Source organism: Podarcis tiliguerta (genome assembly GCF_965153285.1).
Source record: "Podarcis tiliguerta genome assembly, chromosome: 13".
Classification (NCBI taxonomy): Eukaryota; Metazoa; Chordata; class Lepidosauria; order Squamata; family Lacertidae; genus Podarcis; species Podarcis tiliguerta.
In genome coordinates this window covers 50,849,837-50,868,115 of record NC_139546.1, presented here as the reverse complement: position 1 = coordinate 50,868,115, position 18,279 = coordinate 50,849,837, and the positions used below count along the sequence as shown (strand labels likewise).

Here is an 18,279-nt window from a genome sequence, read left to right as displayed (position 1 = left end):
CAATAGCCGCAAAGACACTGCAGCACGTGGACTTATTCTTGTTCATCCTGAGGCCCCTAAAGCTGTATCCAGTGTTGGAGACAGAGCACAGGGGGGACAAGGCTCCTTTAGCCTACTCCAAAGCAGTGGCTGTTTTAAAAATTATAAATATGCTCCCTCCTAGTGCATTTAGGCCTATACAAATTATTGATTGGCTAGGTATGTAAGAAGCTGACTAGCAATGACTCTCCAGAGTTTCAGACATGGAATTTTTCCCTGCCCTACCTGGAAGTGTTGCTGGGGATTGTATCTGGGATCTTCTGCATGCAAAGTGGATGTTCTGCCATTGAGCTACAGCCCTTTGGGATGTTTTGAGTTAGCCCAGAGTCCTGGGACAAGTTCCTATTGTCATGGTTGAGCCTCAGGACATGCAAAGTAATCAAGAAGAGCATCTCTGCACATGTGCAGTTTGTATTCCTTTGGTCTTGGTTAAGGGAAGCCTTACTCCCCTCAGCAAGAAGGTAGGCAAGCCTCCCCGTTAAAAATAAATAGATTAGGGATAGGAAATAGGCATTTATTCATGCATATTCTGGAAAGGCATTGCATCAGCCTGGAAGGAGGTCCCTACAATTCTATGAAATGTGGCTGCATTGCTTTGTTGCACAATGCGTAACACACACACACTTCACCTGTTCTGTTCACACAGTGTTCCCAAGTCAATTGGATCAGAGTCTCACTTCTGTCTGATCCTTGTTGGATCAGTCCAATAGATCCTGTTCCATCATCCTGTTCTCACAGCAGCCAACCAGATGCCTGGAGGGAAACCCGCAAGCAGGATCCAAGCACAAGAGCTCTCTCCCCTCCTGAGGCTTCCGGCAACTGCTATTCAGAAGCCTCAGAAAATAAATTGACAATGGGGCCAGTGTAAGAATGCCTCTGTTCCTCATTCCATGTACAGTCTTGCACGGTGCACAACAGCACCTCAGCGCTATCCAAATTATGGATCCCTGCAACACAAACATACTCAAAACAAGTGCTCAGACACCCCAATGCACATGCACACACAGGGAAACGTAAGAAGCTGCTCTATACAGACTATTTGCCTATCTGACTCTATTCATCTTAAAAAGCAGAGACATCACCTTGCCCACAAAGGTCCGTATAGTAAAAGCCATGGTTTTCCCAGTAGTGATGTATGGAAGTGAGAGCTGGACCATAAAGAAGGCTGATCGCCGAAGAATTGATGCTTTTGAATTCTGGTGCTGGAGGAGACTCCTGAGAGTCCCATGGACTGCAAGAAGATCAAACCTCTCCATTCTCAAGGAAATCAGCCCTGAGTGCCCACTGGAAGGACAGAAGCTGAGGCTCCAAGACTTTGGCCTCCTTATGAGAAGAGAAGACTCCCTGGAAAAGACCCTGATGTTGGGAAAGATGGAGGGCACAAGGAGAAGGGGACGACGGAGGACGAGATGGTGGGACAGTGTTCTCGAAGCTACCAGCATGAGTTTGACCAAACTGCGGGAGGCAGTGGAAGACAGGGGTGCCTGGCGTGCTCTGGTCCAGGGGGTCACGAAGAGGCGGGCACAACTAAACGACTAAACAACAACAACTCAGTATTGTCTACACTGACTGGCAGTGCATCTCCAGGGTTTCAGGCAGGGGAAGATCCCAGCCCTATCTGGGATGCTTTGCATGCACTACAGATACTCTACCACTGGGCTACGACCCCTTCCCACAAGTGATACCTTTTTCACGGGGCAAACACCTCTCAGTTGCAAACATCCCAGAAGACACAGACTCAACCCCTCGCCCACTCTTCAGTGAATTAACTGAGTGGAAGAGAATATAAAACTATATCATGCAAAGTCCTTGGACCATGCAGCTCAGTACTGCCTACACACTCAGTGACAGTGGTTTCAAACAGGAGCTTTCCCTAGCCCTACCTGAAGATGCCTGGGACGTTCTGCATGCAGAGCAGGAGCTCTACCACTGAGCTACAGCATTTCCCAATATATTTTTCTGTATGGCTTTTCAACGACATGTTGCCAAGGCAAACTTAATACGGTTATTCATAATTCATCTCATAGGAACACCGAAATTTGCTTTATACCACATCAGATCACAGAGGTCTATCTAATTCCATATTGTCCACACTGACTAGCAGAGGCTCCCCTGGATTTCAGCCCTAACTGGAAGCACCATTTGGGACTGAACCTGGGACCTTCTGGCAATCCGGCATGCAAAGGGGATGCTCCAATACGGAGTAACTCTGCCACCAGCCTGCTCCATACCCCTTATGATAAGAGGCGGCTTAGGGTTACTGTTTCAATCAACAAACCCGCAGTGCCAAAATGGGCAGCGGAATGACCAGCACTCTCTCGCCCCAGACTAAGATTTCTCCCTGCACCTTTTAGCCTAAGAGGAAGTGTGCGCGTAACCGTGCACAAAACAGGAACTGGAAAACGGATTAAAGATTTATAGCCCTAGAATGGAGGAACCACCCTTCCCCTCAAGCCAGCACCCTGAATATGTTCCACGGGAGAGGGGAGCATTCACCAAAAGGAATAAAAACAAATGACGGGACGGCCTTCTTACCTTGCCTTTTCACTGGCATCTCGGAGGCAGTTTGTACATGTACAACCTTAATCTCCTAATCTCTCTCCCAAACAGCTGCCAGCTTAAAAGATTTGCAGGACAGATTGCAAACTCTACCCCCTCCCCAAGGGCATTCTGGGAGATGTAGTATTGGTCAGGCCCCTTTTGAAGCCTGCAGCTCGACACATCCCAGATCACAAAGAGTCAGGCGAAAGTTTCACGAAAGGCTTGAGATCCAGCAAAATACTCAGGCTCTGGAATTGTTTTCAAAAGGGAGGTTGTTTTAAAAACGTCACAGCCGAGAGCTCCTTTTAGAAATGTTTGTAACGTGACAAGTTACATCAAGCATACACCAGCTCAGTTTCACATGTTTAATAACACTGTTCATAAAACTTACAATCAGATGGCATCCATAAGTGGGAATGTTGACAACAATCATTAGTACAGCAGATCCGAAAGGGGAAAAAGTTGCTTGGGATGGCCCACTCCCCCCAACATTGCATTTCAACTGTGACAACTTTCCCCCCTTTAAATGACATGGGCAACATCAGACTTAAATTCCAAGACTCTTACTTCCAACAAGTGCCAAACTCCAACCCAATTTTGGCTGAGAAAGAGAGGTAAGAAGTTAACATGAGCGCTGGGAGGCCAAGATGTGTATATTATACAACCCAAAATGCAAGACTTGGCATTCTGGGTGGGATGAGGGCACTTCTGCTACTTATTTTACAATCCTTTCCCCCAATGGCTCAAATCCCTTCCACCCCAGGAACGTCACAGAAACTGCTCAATTGGCAAGACATATTTTCCTCTGCCACTATAAACGTCCCCCAGCCCCCTTTTTCTGTAAAAAGCCTTGCAGACTGGGTACTAAAAACCCATGCTCTGCCTTCCACTTTCTCTAATTTGCTGCGTGTGTGTCAGCGACTATTTTTAAATCAACACTTGGAAGACTCAAGACGGATAAAAGGAAATTCTCATTTAACCTAAGTTAAACTGCAGAGTTCGTTCCCACAAGGAGGTAGCGGGTGGCCACCAACTACAATGGCTTTACAGGAGGACAAGACAAACTCCTGGAGGTAAAGGCTCTCAAACGGCTGCTAGCCACAATGGTTTATGTTCTATCTACATGCACGGTTGGAGGCAGCTGCTGGGAGTCACAAAATGGGGCCAGCACTGCTGTTGCATTCAGGCCCTGCCTGCTGGGGCACCTGGTTGGCCACCGTGAGAAAAGGATGCTGGACAAGATGGGCCATTGGCCTGATCCAGCAACCATGCTCTTCTTATGCTTTAACTGCACCGTCGGAGGCAGTATTGCTTTTGTTGGGAATCGCAAGTGGCAAAAGCATGTCTGCATACAGCCTCTGCTTCTGGGATTCCCACGGGGGAACCTGGTTGGCCGCTGTGAGAACAGGACACTGAATTAGGTGGGCCTGATCCAGCCGCAAACACGTGCATTACACCGGACAGCTTCTCTGAAAAATCTATCCCACTTCAGCAGCTCTTCAGATTTGTCGATGCAATTTAATAGGTTTTTTCTCCCGCAGAAAATACAGCAATCAAGAGGCAGAGGGCTTTATACACGGCGCTGATTTATAGCTAAACTTTCCAACTCAAGTGGCTCGTGAATTCTGGGACGCCAACGAAATAGGCAAGCAGCTGGATTTAGGAGTCTGGTCCCCTTTTGCAATTCAGAGAATTCTGACCTCAGAATTTATGATAATTGCACTGGGGACGGGAGAAGAGTCTTCGCTAAGGTCACGCTGCGCATGCGTGGAGGGGAAGATTTGCCACACTCTCAAAGGAAGCCAAATACAGAATTCAAATGAAAGCCTCTCCCCACTCCTTCAAAATTCGACCTACTACTTGAGCACAAGAATAGCTGCATTGCAGGGGGTTGGACTGGATGACCTTCTGGGTCCCTTCCAACTCTACAATTCTGAGATCATACTCTAGTCTTCACGTACCCTGCCAAAATGCACAGGAGTCCATTAAGGCATTTATCAAGCAAAGAGGTATATTTCTCTTGGGAGGGGGAATGAGCTACGGACGGTTGACCCCTCCTTTCTGAATCTGCAGGCTCTAATTGTTACATCTCTTAGGGTGGGGGGGCAAAGAGGGTGTAGGAGGCAGCTCCAGGAACAGCTGGCGCGCCTCAGATGCCCAGAGGGTTGTGAGAAACCACCCCTTCGTTTTCCACCAACGCCTTGGAGATGCCCCGGAGGTTCCTGAAGAAGTGGCGCGTGTTGTCGGAACGCAGGGAGGTCAGGTTCTGAGTGATGCGGTCATAGGCCTGAGTGGGGGAAGAGAGAGAGAGATGGAGCATAAAAATGGTGGAGGTCTCAGCACATAGTACCAAGTCTCCACTCTCTTTGATGCGCCACACACACCTTTGCTTAAAGTAATGATTGTGCCTCAGGGTTTGTTTTTTTCTTCCTCCCTCCGGACCCATTTTCCTTTTGTGCTATGACTTTTAAATTGTAATAATAATAATACTTTATTATTTATACCCCACCCATCTGACTGGGTTTCCCCAGCCACTCTGGGCGGCTCCCAACAGAATTAAAAGCACAATAAAACATCAAACATTAAAAGCTTCCCTAAACAGGACTGCCTTCAGGTGTCTTCTAAAAGTCAGATAGTTGTTTATTTCCTTGACATCTGATGGGAGGGCGTTCCACAGGGCGGGTGCCACTACTGAGAAGGCCCTCTGCCTGGTTCCTTGTAACCTCACTTCTCACAGGGAGGGAGCGAGACAGGCAGGCACTGCCTTATAGTTTACATTCATAAGCCACTCAAAGGATCGTCCAAGAGTGGGATTTTTAAAAAATGCTTTAAATAAATGAGCAATACAATCACAGCCCCAAGAGTGAAGCACGCACCACTGATTTCTGGGCAGAGATCACATAAAACAGGGAGCCACGTCCGGGTCTAAAAAACACAACGGCTGTTCTCATGCAAAGCAAAAACAGCGGAGCTCCTTACCTCAATGCACCAGGTGTCGCAAAGCATCTTCTCATGCTGGGCTGTGGGTTCTCCAAGCTCCAGGGACCGGGATGCCCTACCAGAGAAAGACAGAAAAGGCATGAGAATTGGTTTTGGGGAGGCGAGAAAACTGACCCCAGAGCTCCGCAGAAAGAAGCTTTCTCGAAGGCTGAGATTCCTGCGTTGCAGGGGGTTGGACTAGATGACCCTTGGGTCCCTTCCAACTCTACAATCCTAAGATTCTAGGACATGGCCTGCCGGAGGCTTGACAACCATATGTCAGGAGTGCTCTGATGGTGTTTCCTGCTTGGCAGGGGGTTGGACTCGATGGCCCTTGTGGTCTCTTCCAACTCTATGATTCTATGATTCAATGGGATTTGGGGTGGGGGACTTATTCTCGGGGCAACCAGAAGAGGGGAAGGGTCATAGCTCAGTGGGGGAGCATAGCTGACTGCATGCAAAAGATTCCAGGTTCAATCCTTCACGGCACTGCCAGTGAGGGCTGGTAGAGACTTCCCACCAGAAACTCGGGAAAGCTGGACAATAGAAATGAATCGGTGGGTGTGACTCAGTATACAAGGCAACTTGCTACGTTCCTGGAAAACAGGCCTTACCTGGAGAGCACCACAACCATGCCGTACAAATCAATCGCACTGTCAGCGATGCGTTTCAACACAAATTGTTCATCTGGGATTTGTGGGAAGGGGGGAGAAGAGCAGAGAGAGAGAAAACAGATACCAGCAGTTATACCAGGAAGCCAGAGAGGGATGAATGGAGATAAGCACAGCAAATAACACCCCCAAGAGATCCACGTTCCCAGGATCCTGTTCCCAATAGTGGGCAGCTGGGTTCTCTTAAGAAGCCACCTCATTCCTTGCTCCTGCAAGGAGTCCATGAAACTAACAGCCCCTCTCCAGTTGCTTACCCTCAATATTTGATAAAAATGCTACTGAATACCAGTTTCTGGAAACCACAGGAGGGGAGAGGGCCCCTGGGGTTAGATCCTGCTTGCAGACATCCAAAAGGCATCTGGTTGGAAGACTGCAGGAAGGACCTGGGTGCCTCATGGGTGACCACCGTGAAAACAGGATGCTGGCCAAAGCGGGCCTTGGGGTCTGTGTTGAATTGTTTCTTTAAATGTAAAGGTTCATCATGGTTTCACCCGATGTGTGTATCTTTAAAGGGCCAGAGCAAAATAACGAGATCCAGCTTTGCAGCTGTGAAACATAGCAGGTGCTGCTGAGTTGCATTGATTAAGCTGTGTCAGGAATTGGGTGTAGTATATAAGGAGCAGCACCTAGCCCTGCCATTACCCTGGGGGATGGGTTGGTGGTTGGGTTGTGTTTGTTTGTTAATGTACAGTGGTGTCCCGCAAGACGAATGCCTCGCAAGATGGAAAACCCGCTAGACGAAAGGGTTTTCCGTTTTGGAGGTGCTTCGCAAAACGAATTTGCTATGGGCTTGCTTCGCAAGACGAAAATGTCTTGCGAGTTCCTGCGGGGTTTTTTCCCTCCCCCCCCTTTCCCAAGCCGCTAAGCCGCTGATCCGCTAAGCCGCTTATCAGCTGATCCGCTAAGCCGCTAATTGCGCTAATCCGCTAAGCCGCTAATGGGCTTGCTTCGCAAGACGAAAAAAAACGCAAGACGAAGAGACTCGCGGAACGGATTCTTTTCGTCTTGCGAGGCACCACTGTATTTAGTGTAAAAGGAGTTTTTGTTTTGGTAATTAAAGCCTTGTTTAAGTTATTTTTGAGTCCCTCTTTAATGCATGGTCTCCCCAGCAAGCTCTCTGCTGCGCTACCATACTGCAAAAAGCCAACAGTCTGATCCAGCCGCTGGGCTCTCATTATGCTCTAGCCCCCCACTGCACCCCTGCAAGTGTAGCTAAAGAATCTGGGATTGTTCATTTCTTTTGCGCTTTAATTTAATGGGATTAAAAATAGCCTTGATTACAGATTTATAGAACTCCTTAAAAAGGTATGGGAACTAGATACTGGCAGACAAATTCTTAGCAGGGATTGGGGGGGGGGGGAAATGTTTCCAGTATTCTTAGGGGAAACTCCTTAAAATTACTACACAGGTGGTATTGCACTCCTCTGTAAATGTCAAAAATGTTTTCTTCTGTATCATGTAATTGTTGGAGGGGTTGCAATAGACTTGGCAAACTTTCCATTTGCGGTGGAAACTTCAGTTGGTGCAAGATTTTTGGAATAAAATTTTGACCGAAATGATAAATACCACCAAAGAAACTATATTGCATGTTGTCCAAAATTAACGTTACTGAATATTTTAAAAGAGACCAATGCAAATATATTGTAAAAAGAACTGATCTTGGCAGCACAAATAGTAATTGCAACTCAACTGCCCCAAATCTTACACTGGAAACTTGGCGCTACTCATTCACAGCTATCAAAGAAAATTATGCATAATTTTGAGATTTTGACAAGGACTAGAACCTCCAGACCCCTTTTATATGGTTTGCCATCCCTTTATGACATATACAGCGGAACCACCATTTCCAAGACAATATGGAACTCTGCTTGGTGAACTGATAAAAGTTGATAGTCTTCACTTGGACTTTGTTATTTTAACTCACGTGCAACTGCATTCATGGTACGTGCCTATTTTACAGTTTTGCTTTTCCATCTTTTCATCTTTGCCTGTTGTCATCATTGTTCTCTCTGGTTCACACACATTATCAAATGAAGTAATAATTTGAAAAAAAAAACTAATCTAAAGAGCATGGAAGGTGCCATTTTGGCTATTAAAAGGCACACACTCACCAATAATCTTTTTGCCGTGTTTCAGAATTTTCTCTTCTACAACGGCACCAAAAAGTTCGATCGCCCGTACTGCCTAAAAAGAAGGAAGAGGTAGAGAATATGGCAGCCAAAAGCCATGCAGAGGAGGCGACTAAGAGTCCCTCTCTCTCTATCAGACACCTCCCCCCCCATTCCAAACACATTTCCCATCATCACATGCTTGGGATGCAGAAGGTCCCAGGCTCAGAGCCCAGGTCACCCTCTCCAGGTTGGGCTGGAAATATCTGCAAAGCCCTGGAGAGCCACTGCTGCCAGTCTGTGTAAGCAGTACTGAGCTAGATGGGCCCCAATGGTCTGCCTTGGTGTAGAGGCCGACATTAAAAACAAGATGCTGTAATAAAATTGTCAAAATATCGATAAAATCCACAGGTTTGGTTTTGCTTTTTAAAATAAGAATACATGTCTGAATATGACTAACTCTCTCCAGTTTAGTGCTTGGTTTATTTAGTAAGATTTATATACTAGTGGCCAAAATTGTGGGAACCTTTTGGAAAAAGTGTATTTCCGAGGTTTGAAGGCTCATAACAACACTCCCCAGCCGAAGCCGGGCTCAGGGCGGCTAACAACAATCAAATAATCAAACAATCAAATAATCCAACATTCTAAAAACATTCCATTATAAAAATTAATTAAAATCAAATTAATGGCAACCGTTAATAATACCATAAAATTCTGTATCAATGGAAAGATAATTTAATGAAGAATGTAATGCAACAAAGTTCAATTATTCTATCAAAAGTTATAGCCAAATAACCAGAAAAAGGAAGCACAAGTTGTTTAGGCTGCTAGGCAGTACTTTCCTTCATCTGAATGTAGCCAATGAACTTGAGTGTTTAGAGAGCCAATCAGGTGTTATGAGCCATCAAACCTTGGAAACAAACTTTTTCCAGAAGGCTTCCACAATTCTGGCTGCTAGTGTATACTGCTGGAGGGGAAATCTCTATGCAATTTATAAAGTACAGTATTCATCAAAATTAGCTGAGTAAGCAAGGCAAAAAGAGAAAGAGAGAGAGAGGTAAATTTGCATTTTGTTACGTTGGTTTTGCCAATGTAGCTTCAGAACCTGTTTCAACATGCTTGCAACTTGCTCTCTAGTATTCATCCTCAAAAATCACCCCACCCAAAAAAACCCATGTCCTTTGGAAAGTGGAATGTAAATCTGTGCAATAAAAAAAATACAAAATAAATCCTGCTTGGCTCTCCAAAAGGCAAATGGAGAGCTAGTGTGGCGTAGAGGTTTAGAGTGCCGGGCTAGAGAATCCGAGACCAGGGAGAAGAGTCGGTGGAAGAAGACTGGGAAAAATTCAGAGTATATTTACAGAAATATTGCAAAATTAATGAATGCTAGAAGAATGCTGGAATGAAGTTATATGGTTTTAGCAGAAATGTTATAAAGAATTAAGTAAAAACTGATTGTTAATGGGTTGAAGTGGAAAATTTGAAGTTAAATTGTGTTCAGATAAATTATAGAACAAAAAATTGGAAAAGAGGGAAAGGATTTGCTGAAATAGTTAATTGAACTAGAATACAAAAAAGGGAGGTGTGAGGAGGTCGATGAAACAAGTAAATGCAGAGGATCCAAAAAGATCCGCTGGGTTTGAAAGGCCGCCACTTACCCGCTCACCGCTGGAGTCCAGACTTGGGTGCACTACGGACTTCAAGGTTATCCCCGTTCCTAAACCGGCTTTCCTGGAAGGGGCAAGAGGAAGACAAAGAGGGCATGATTCTTACGGCAAGAGAAGGTACAGAAAAAAGGAGAGCCCTTAAAATAAAATAAAACGGTGCCTATCAGGAGGGGAAGGGGGAACAGAGACACACAATGAGAGAATGACTCAAAGCAGGACTCCAGATGGGCTCACAAAAATCATGAATGATGTGGAAAGACGTACAGAGAGAGGAATAGCTCTCTTTCCTCCATCTACTGAAAACTCAAGGTTGGTTCGGCAGAAGGTAGCCGGCGTTCATAAGGACGACAAAAGGGCGGTTGGAGTTTATTTGTTTCGGTCATGCAACACGTGACTAACTTATGGAACTCACTGCCACAAGGCGGAAGGGGCAGCTGCCACCTGTCCAGATTGCTTTGAGAGAAAATGAAGAAAAAAGAGAGAGGAGAGGATTAAAACAGATTCATTGGGTGAGGAAGAGGAGAAGGAGGCCCTCTTTGTGATGAAAGCTGAATGCGTGGCTTCCATATTCAGAGGCAACGTAACTTCAGATAGCCAGGGCCTGAAGAATCATGGAGTTGGAAGGTCCCAAGGAGTCATCTAGTTTAACCCCCTGAAAAGCAGCAGTCACAGCTAAATGCGGGGGGGAGAGAGAGAGAGGAACCATTTTATGGCCACATCTCCTCATATGTATCCTCCGGGGTGGCAGGGGAAGAGAGATAAATGGTCAAATTAGGTCACATTACTTCGTTTCATTTACTTAAACAGCCCTGGTCAGGTCTGCTAAAAATCCCATTTGTTATATAAATTGGGGGCAAGGCATTGCCATGGAAACGGGATAGCAGGAGAAAGGTGATAGCCAGCCTGACAAAAGGGGGCGGGCGGGCCTTTCTTCCCCACTGTCCCCTGGCTGGAGGGGATGTCACTCAAGGTGTCTGCATGTGTGAAAGAGAACAAGTGACTTGACAGCTTTTGCAGTCAGAGAGAGAGGGAGGGAGGGGGGAGCTAACAGCATTTGGGTGGGGGGCTAGTCACGTCCCCCAGAAGCTGGTGGGAAGGCAGCAAACTTGGGCACCTAAGTTAAGAGTTGCAGCTCATCTGCCTATTCTCTCCTGGATACAGTTGTAATTAAAACTGTAGGCCACAAAGAATCTGCAGCTATTGTTGTCGTTTATTTAATAAAATTTACAGTGGTACCTCGGGTTAAGTACTTAATTCGTTCCGGGGGTCCTGAAACTGTTCTTAACCTGAAGCACCACTTTAGCTAATGGGGCCTCCTGCTGCTGCCGGAGCACGATTTCTGTTCTCATCCTGAAGCAAAGTTCTTAACCTCAAGCACTATTTCTGGGTTAGCGGAGTCTGTAACCTGAAGCGTATGTAACCCAAGGTACCACTGTATACACCGCCTGACAGCAAAAAGCCCTCAAAAAGCTCTTACAAAAAAGGGATTTTTAAAATTCAAGTGAGAAAAATTAACAAGAAGGGGTTGATATTGGGAGAAAGGCACTCGCTTAAGTACTTTGGTCCCAAGCCATTTACGGCTTTATAAGCTAGCATTTCCACCTTCAACTGGGCCTGCCAGCTCACTGGCACCCAGCCCTGTGCTTTAAAAAAATGGCGGTCCATGGTTCCATCATGTTGCCCCTTAGCAGCCCCATTCTGAGCCATCTCCAAGGGCAGCCCCATGTAGAGTGCATTGGAGTAGACCAAACGGGAGACCACTAGCCTCCAGTGGCCTCGTTCAAAGGAAACCCCCCCAGGGTGTATTGCTGGAACCCCTGAAACGTATTCCCGCTCAGGGGATATGCACAACAATCAGATGGCTTTAATTCTGTCATATGCCCACCCCTACCCAATAGCTGCCAAACGTCCCTTATTTGGCGGGACAGTCCCTTATCCCAGCGCCGTGTCCCGCTGCTGTCCCTTATCGATGATGTCCCTTAAATTTCCCGGGATTCAAAGGAAGCAGCTCCTCTCCCTCCCTCCCTGCTGGCCAGGGAGGAGGGAGGCTCCAGCTGTGTTGCTTGGCTGCGTTGCTCACCCAATAAGGAGTCTGAGAACGACTGGGGGGTGGAGCTTGCATGCCTTGGGCCAATCAAATCGGCCGCCTTGCCTGGGGACTCGCCTTTGCTCAGCGCTTCCCAGCGGAGAGGGGACGGTGGTTTTCCTTGCTGCATCCCCTTTGCCGGGTCGCTGCGCTGTGGGAACCACCGCTTGAGGCTTCGCTTGGCTGCTGGTTGACTAAAATCCCTGCTGATCCCTTATTTTCGAGGCTGCTGGTCCCTTATTTTCAAATCTGTAAGTTGACAGCTATGCCCTATCCCTTGGCAGATCCGTACCTGCGGACTCGCTTCCCAACTTCGCTGACGATGAGCCCAGCATTTCCAAGAGGGTTCTTGATGGCGCGCTGCAACCCGCGGAGCTCATTCCCGGCATTCTGGGGTAGGGAAAGAGGAGAGGAGAGGTCACAACGAGGGAGTGGTTATATTGAAAAGTCAGGTGGATTCCGAATTGAAGAAAATGTTCCAACTAACATTTGTAAAAAAAAAGCCTGAAGCATTTCTGTTAGGGATTCCTGCCCAGGAAACTGAAGAACATATTTATGTATGCGACAACGGCGGCAAGAGTCTTAATAGCACAAGGATGGAAGAATGAAGAAATCCCGACAAAAGAACGGTGGCAAGAGAAATTGATGGACTATGCGGAATTGGTGAAACTGACATACAACCTGCGTGATACGGACAACTGTGATTTCAAAGAATGGGAACCTTTTACAAAGTACTTAAAGAAACAACAAAATGAACTGGACTCCTTGGCAGGTTTTGAAGAAACATACACAAATTTATTATGGATTATATAAAGACAGATAATTTAAGGACCTTTACAATTCTAAAATATGCAGAGAATAACATGTGCTGAAAAACCAGAGAAAGGAGCTGATGGAAGTCCGAGCGGGAGAGTGGGTTTTCTATTCTTTTTTTCTTTTTTCTCAGGAGGAGGGAGGAAAAAATGGGGGGGGGGTGTTTGAATCCGGATGATATGTTTTCGATAAATTGTTATGCTGAAATTTTGAATAAAAACTATTTGAGAAAAAGAAAAGTCAGATGGTTTCCAGGCTTTGCGGGCTCGTAAAAAGGTAGCAAAAATGTGTCTAGACTACTGTGACACGCTCTAGATAGGGCATCCCTTGGTGATGGGCTCAGAAACACCACTTGGTCCAGAATAGCAAAGCCCCCCAGAATACGCGTGTGAGGTCGTAACAAAGCTTATTCTGCAGGATCTGGCTGCCTTTACGTTACCAGGCCCAATTTAAGATGCTAATGCAGATGGGGACACTCTTTAATATTTATTGCACTGATATGCCACCTTGGAGGAAACTCTGGAGAGTCCCATGGACTGAAAGAAGATCCAACCTCTCCATTCTGAAGGAAACCAGCCCTGAGTGCTCACTGGAAGGACAGATCCTGAAGCTGAGGCTCCAAGACTTTGGCCACCTCATGAGAAGAGAAGACTCCCTGGAAAAGACCCTGATGTTGGGAAAGATGGAGGGCGCAAGGAGAAGGGGACGACAGAGGACGAGATGGTGGGACAGTGTTCTCGAAGCGACCAGCATGAGTCTGACCAAACTGCGGGAGGCGGTGGAAGACAGGAAGGCCTGGCGTGCTCTGGTCCAGGGGGTCACGAAGAGTCGGACACGACTAAACAACTTACAGCCACAGGATGCGGCTTCTAAAGATGATTAAGCCACACTCACGGAGGGAGAAGATGTCTGTGAGCAGCTATTACTCACAGCTTAAACACTAGGGACGTGGGTGGCGCTGTGGGTTAAACCACAGAGCCTAGGGCTTGCCGATCAGAAGGTCGGTGGTTCGAATCCCCGTGACGGGGTGAGCTCCCGTTGCTCAGTCCCTGCTCCTGCCATCCTAGCAGTTCGAAAGCACATCAGATAAATAAATAGGTAAATAGATAAATAGGTACCGCTCCAGCGGGAAGGTAAACGGCGTTTCCGTGCGCTGCTCTGGTTCGCCAGAAGCGGCTTTGTCCTGCTGGCCACATGACCCAGAAGCTGTACGCCGGCTCCCTCAGCCAATAAAGCGAGATGAGCACCGCGACCCCAGAGTCAGCCACGACTGAACCTAACGGTCAGGGGTCCCTTTACCTTTAAACACTAGCCAACAGGGAGCTGCAAGGTTGTTTTGTAAGAAATCCACTTTAGCCACTGGGAGCACTGCTTTTACTGTTTTGGATATGAATTTCTGTAAGCTGCTGTTTATTTTATAAAGGAGAGTGTGATATCTCTGTCTGTCTCTCTCTCTCTCTCTCTCCATATTAAAAAATCAACCAAACAAGCAGAGAGAGAGAGAGAGGCTGCGCTCACGCCCTTCCTGTGGGTCTGTCTCCCTGAGGCATCAGGCTGGCTCCTCTGCTAAGATGGACGCTGGAATAGGTGGGCCTTATTATTATTATTCTTATTAAGAAGAAACTCAATACAAAAAGTTAATAAAGATTGGATAATTTTTAAAGAATACATTAGAAATTGCTGTGATAATGCTAACCTCCTGGCAGACGCAGAATGAATCATGAAAAAAAGAAAGAAAGTATATAATAAGATCAGTTGGAAGAAATGGAAACTAAAATAATGACAATGAAATGCGCATAGTTTAACAAAATGTAATATAGCACAATGAAAAGAATCGGAAGTTAGTGTCAAGGGTGTGTTTGGTGTGTTTATGTTGTAATTTGTGTAGTGTGTATTGGTTGTGTTGTATGTACTGTCTAAGTTAAATGTTCTTAGTACAGTCATACCTTGGGTTACAGACACTTCAGGTTGCGTTTTTTCGGGTTACGGACGCGCTGAAACCTGGAAGTACCGGAACAGGTTACTTCCGGGTTTCAGTAGTCGTCCATGCGCAGAAGCGCTAAATCACACTTTGCGCATGCGCAGAAGTGCCGAATCGCAACTCGCACCGCTGCGGATTGCGAACGTGCATCCCGCACGGATCACGTTCGCAACCCGAGTGTCCACTGTAATGTGCAAAGTGATCTTAACTGATGTATAATAAAGTTTATTTTTAATTTTTTTTTAAAAAAAGGAATAGATGGGCCTTAGGCCTGATCCAACAGAGCTCTTCCAATGTTCTCATCAATGGCTGAAAGCCACGGGGGCAACACAGAAGCTCCGCCTCCCACCTCTCTTCCTCCTCTTCCCCAGATTCTGAACCCACAGACACACATTCCCAACAACCCACCTGAAATCCATTGAGCGCGACAAACAGCCGCAGGATGTCATTGGTTCCCTCAAAGATCCGGAACACTCTCAAGTCACGCAGCACGCGTTCCACTCCGGCATCCTGCAGCAGAGCGAGAAGAGAAGGAGAGGAGGGGGTTAAGGTGGACAGAACCAGGATTCCCCCACCGGTTCTGACCTTAACATGGGGGGGCTTTCAATCCAAGGGTCTGGATGGCCCAGAGTCCTGGGCAAGGCAAGTTCAAAATAAAGAGCCTGAGCATGAGCAGGACAGATTCAGGACGAGATGAAGGAAAGAGAGCTCCTTCACGCGGTGCATAAACTCTGGAACTCCCTGCCACAAGATGGCCACCAACCTAGAGGATGGAGGTTGTATACGTTGTGCCTCCACATTCAAAAGCAGCCATGCTTCTGAATCCTAGTAATCATACCCAGCCTTTGTCCATCTCCTATTTGGGGGCAGGAGGTTGCTTTTGGATTAGAGTCGCAAGGCCAGGTTTCATAGAATCATAGAATCATAGAGTTGGAAGAGACCACAAGGGCCATCGAGTCCAACCCCCTGCCAAGCAGGAAACACCATCAGAGCACTCCTGACATATGGTTGTCAAGCCTCTGCTTAAAGACCTCCAAAGAAGGAGACTCCACCACACTCCTTGGCAGCAAATTCCACTGTCAAACAGCTCTTACTGTCAGGAAGTTCTTCCTAATGTTGAGGTGGAATCTTCTTTCTTGTAGTTTGGATCCATTGCTCCGTGTCCGCTTCTCTGGAGCAGCAGAAAACAACCTTTCTCCCTCCTCTAGGTGACATCCTTTTATATATTTGAACATGGCTATCATATCCCCCCTTCACCTCCTCTTCTCCAGGCTAAACATGCCCAGCTCCCTTAGCCGTTCCTCATAAGGCATCGTTTCCAGGCCTTGGACCATTTTGGTTGCCCTCCTCTGGACACGTTCCAGTTTGTCAGTGTCCTTCTTGAACTGTGGTGCCCAGAACTGGACACAGTACTCCAGGTGAGGTCTGACCAGAGCAGAATACAGTGGCACTATTACTTCATTCATTCATTTCAGAAAGGAAAATCTGGGGCTGAGCCACAAAGGCCAAGTTTTGGAAGGATTTCAGTCCTGGCAATCTGGACTGCTGGTTTTCCAAGTCTTGGAAAATTGCTTTGCTTGGGGAAAACACACACACAAGAGAGAGAAACAAATTCAAGGTGTCCCAGAGCACTCGAGAATAGTTTCCTCACCACTTAGTTTAATTTTATTTCAGATACAGGTCAGAAATCTCAGGTCCCTTGGGTTCATGCAAATATCTGGATTTAGCGTCGCTTAGAGTTATCTTTTGTCTTGTTTTCGAAATAATTTGTAGTTGCAATTACAACCCAACCTCTCTCTCCTTCGCATGCCACTGTTTATTTCTTATCAATTCAGTAAATTACAAAGCCGTGTTTTCATTTCTTCTCTTTGTATTTTTCTGCCTGTTGTTATTTTATTTATTTCATAAATTTATACAGGGCTCAGTTGTCTAAAAAATAAAATAAACAACCACACAAAGAGAATAAAACGAAAAATAGCAGTAAAAAGTCTTCCTTAAAAGCACTCAGAAGATTAAATCAGCAATAAAATGAAAGCAGATTAAAACATACACCAATGTTCTACGTGTCTGGGCAGGCTTGTCCAAAGAAAAATGTTTTTTAGCAGGCGATGAAAAGAGTACATGTCAATAAGGCAGAGAGTTCTTGTGTGTAGGTGCTGCCATGCTTAAAAAAATGATTTTTTTAATGAATGAGGAATGGGTATCATTTTGGCGCCTGGAATACTGCCAGTTCCATAGATCAAAGTGGTCAAATGGGCATATAGGTGGTACGACAATCTTTCAGTTATTTGCTTGCCGTTATTTTAAAAAAAGGGGGGAAATCATTTTGGAAAGGAAAAGGGAATGAAAACCTGGAACTACGAACACTGTGGATGACAATTGGTGGTTTTGGACAGGGTGGTGGTAGAAGAGATTTCTCCCGATTGACTCACCTTCATGAAGCCCATTCCGCCCATGACCTGGATGCACTCGTCTGCAACAGTCCAAGCAGACTCCTGGGCAAGACAAAAGGGAAAGAGGGGGAAATGACTCTGTCTTCTCAGGCTGTAGAATGGGCGCACTGAAACACCAACAGCAGCCGCCGCCGCCAAGGGAGATTGTCAAAACAGAGGGGACTTTGCCCGTTAAAACAGGGATGCAGCCAAACAGGTGACCAACAGACAAGGGGACAAGGCCACCTCCTCCATTTCCCACCAGGCCCCTTTCTCACCGAGCCAAAGATTTTGCTGATGGCCGCCTCGATCTGGAAGTCGGTTGCCCCTTGGTCCATATTTGCGCTGATCATGTATGCCATGGACTGTAGGGAAGAGGAAAAGAGCCAAGCGAGTGAGATTCTGCTTCAGGGGTCAGCAAACTTTTCCAGCAGGGGGCCGGTCCACTGTCTCTCAGACCTTGTGGGGGGCCGGACTATATTTTTTGGGGAGGAGGGGGAAATGAACAAATAACCCACAAATAACCCAGAGATGCATTTTAAATAAAAGCACACGTTCTACTCATGTAAAAACACCAGGCAGGCCCCACAAATACAGTGGTACCTCAGATTAAGTACTTAATTCGTTCTGGAGGTCCGTTCTTAACCTGAAACTGTTCTTAACCTGAAGCACCACTTTGGCTAATGGGGCCTCCTGCTGCTGCCGGAGCACGATTTCTGTTCTCATCCTGAAGCAAAGTTCTTAACCTGAAGCACTATTTCTGGGTTAGTGGAGTGTGTAACCTGAAGTGTATGTAACCCGAGGTACCACTGTAACCCAGAGATGCATTTTAAAGAAAAGGGCACATTTCTACTCATGTAAAAACACACTGATTCCCGGACCATCTGTGGACCGGATTTAGAAGGCAACTGGGCTGGATCCGGCCCCCGGGCCTTAGTTTGCCTACCCACGCTCTGCTCCAT

The 18,279-nt window shown here is 46.4% G+C and overlaps 1 protein-coding gene across 1 annotated transcript in view; it reads right to left on the bottom strand.

Moving 5' to 3' along the window:
- Positions 1 to 2,931: 2,931 nt before the first annotated feature.
- ACADVL (acyl-CoA dehydrogenase very long chain) overlaps positions 2,932 to 18,279 on the bottom strand; it is a 35,444-nt gene continuing 20,096 nt past the window's right edge. The window contains exons 12-20 of the mRNA XM_083410331.1: positions 17,596 to 17,682; positions 17,318 to 17,380; positions 15,294 to 15,395; positions 12,384 to 12,481; positions 9,997 to 10,069; positions 8,342 to 8,414; positions 6,174 to 6,246; positions 5,560 to 5,635; positions 2,932 to 4,867 (exon numbers count right to left, since the gene is read on the bottom strand). Of these exons, the coding sequence (XP_083266457.1) occupies positions 4,730 to 4,867; positions 5,560 to 5,635; positions 6,174 to 6,246; positions 8,342 to 8,414; positions 9,997 to 10,069; positions 12,384 to 12,481; positions 15,294 to 15,395; positions 17,318 to 17,380; positions 17,596 to 17,682 (783 nt within the window). The 3' untranslated portion in view covers positions 2,932 to 4,729. The remainder of the gene's footprint in view (positions 4,868 to 5,559; positions 5,636 to 6,173; positions 6,247 to 8,341; positions 8,415 to 9,996; positions 10,070 to 12,383; positions 12,482 to 15,293; positions 15,396 to 17,317; positions 17,381 to 17,595; positions 17,683 to 18,279) is intronic.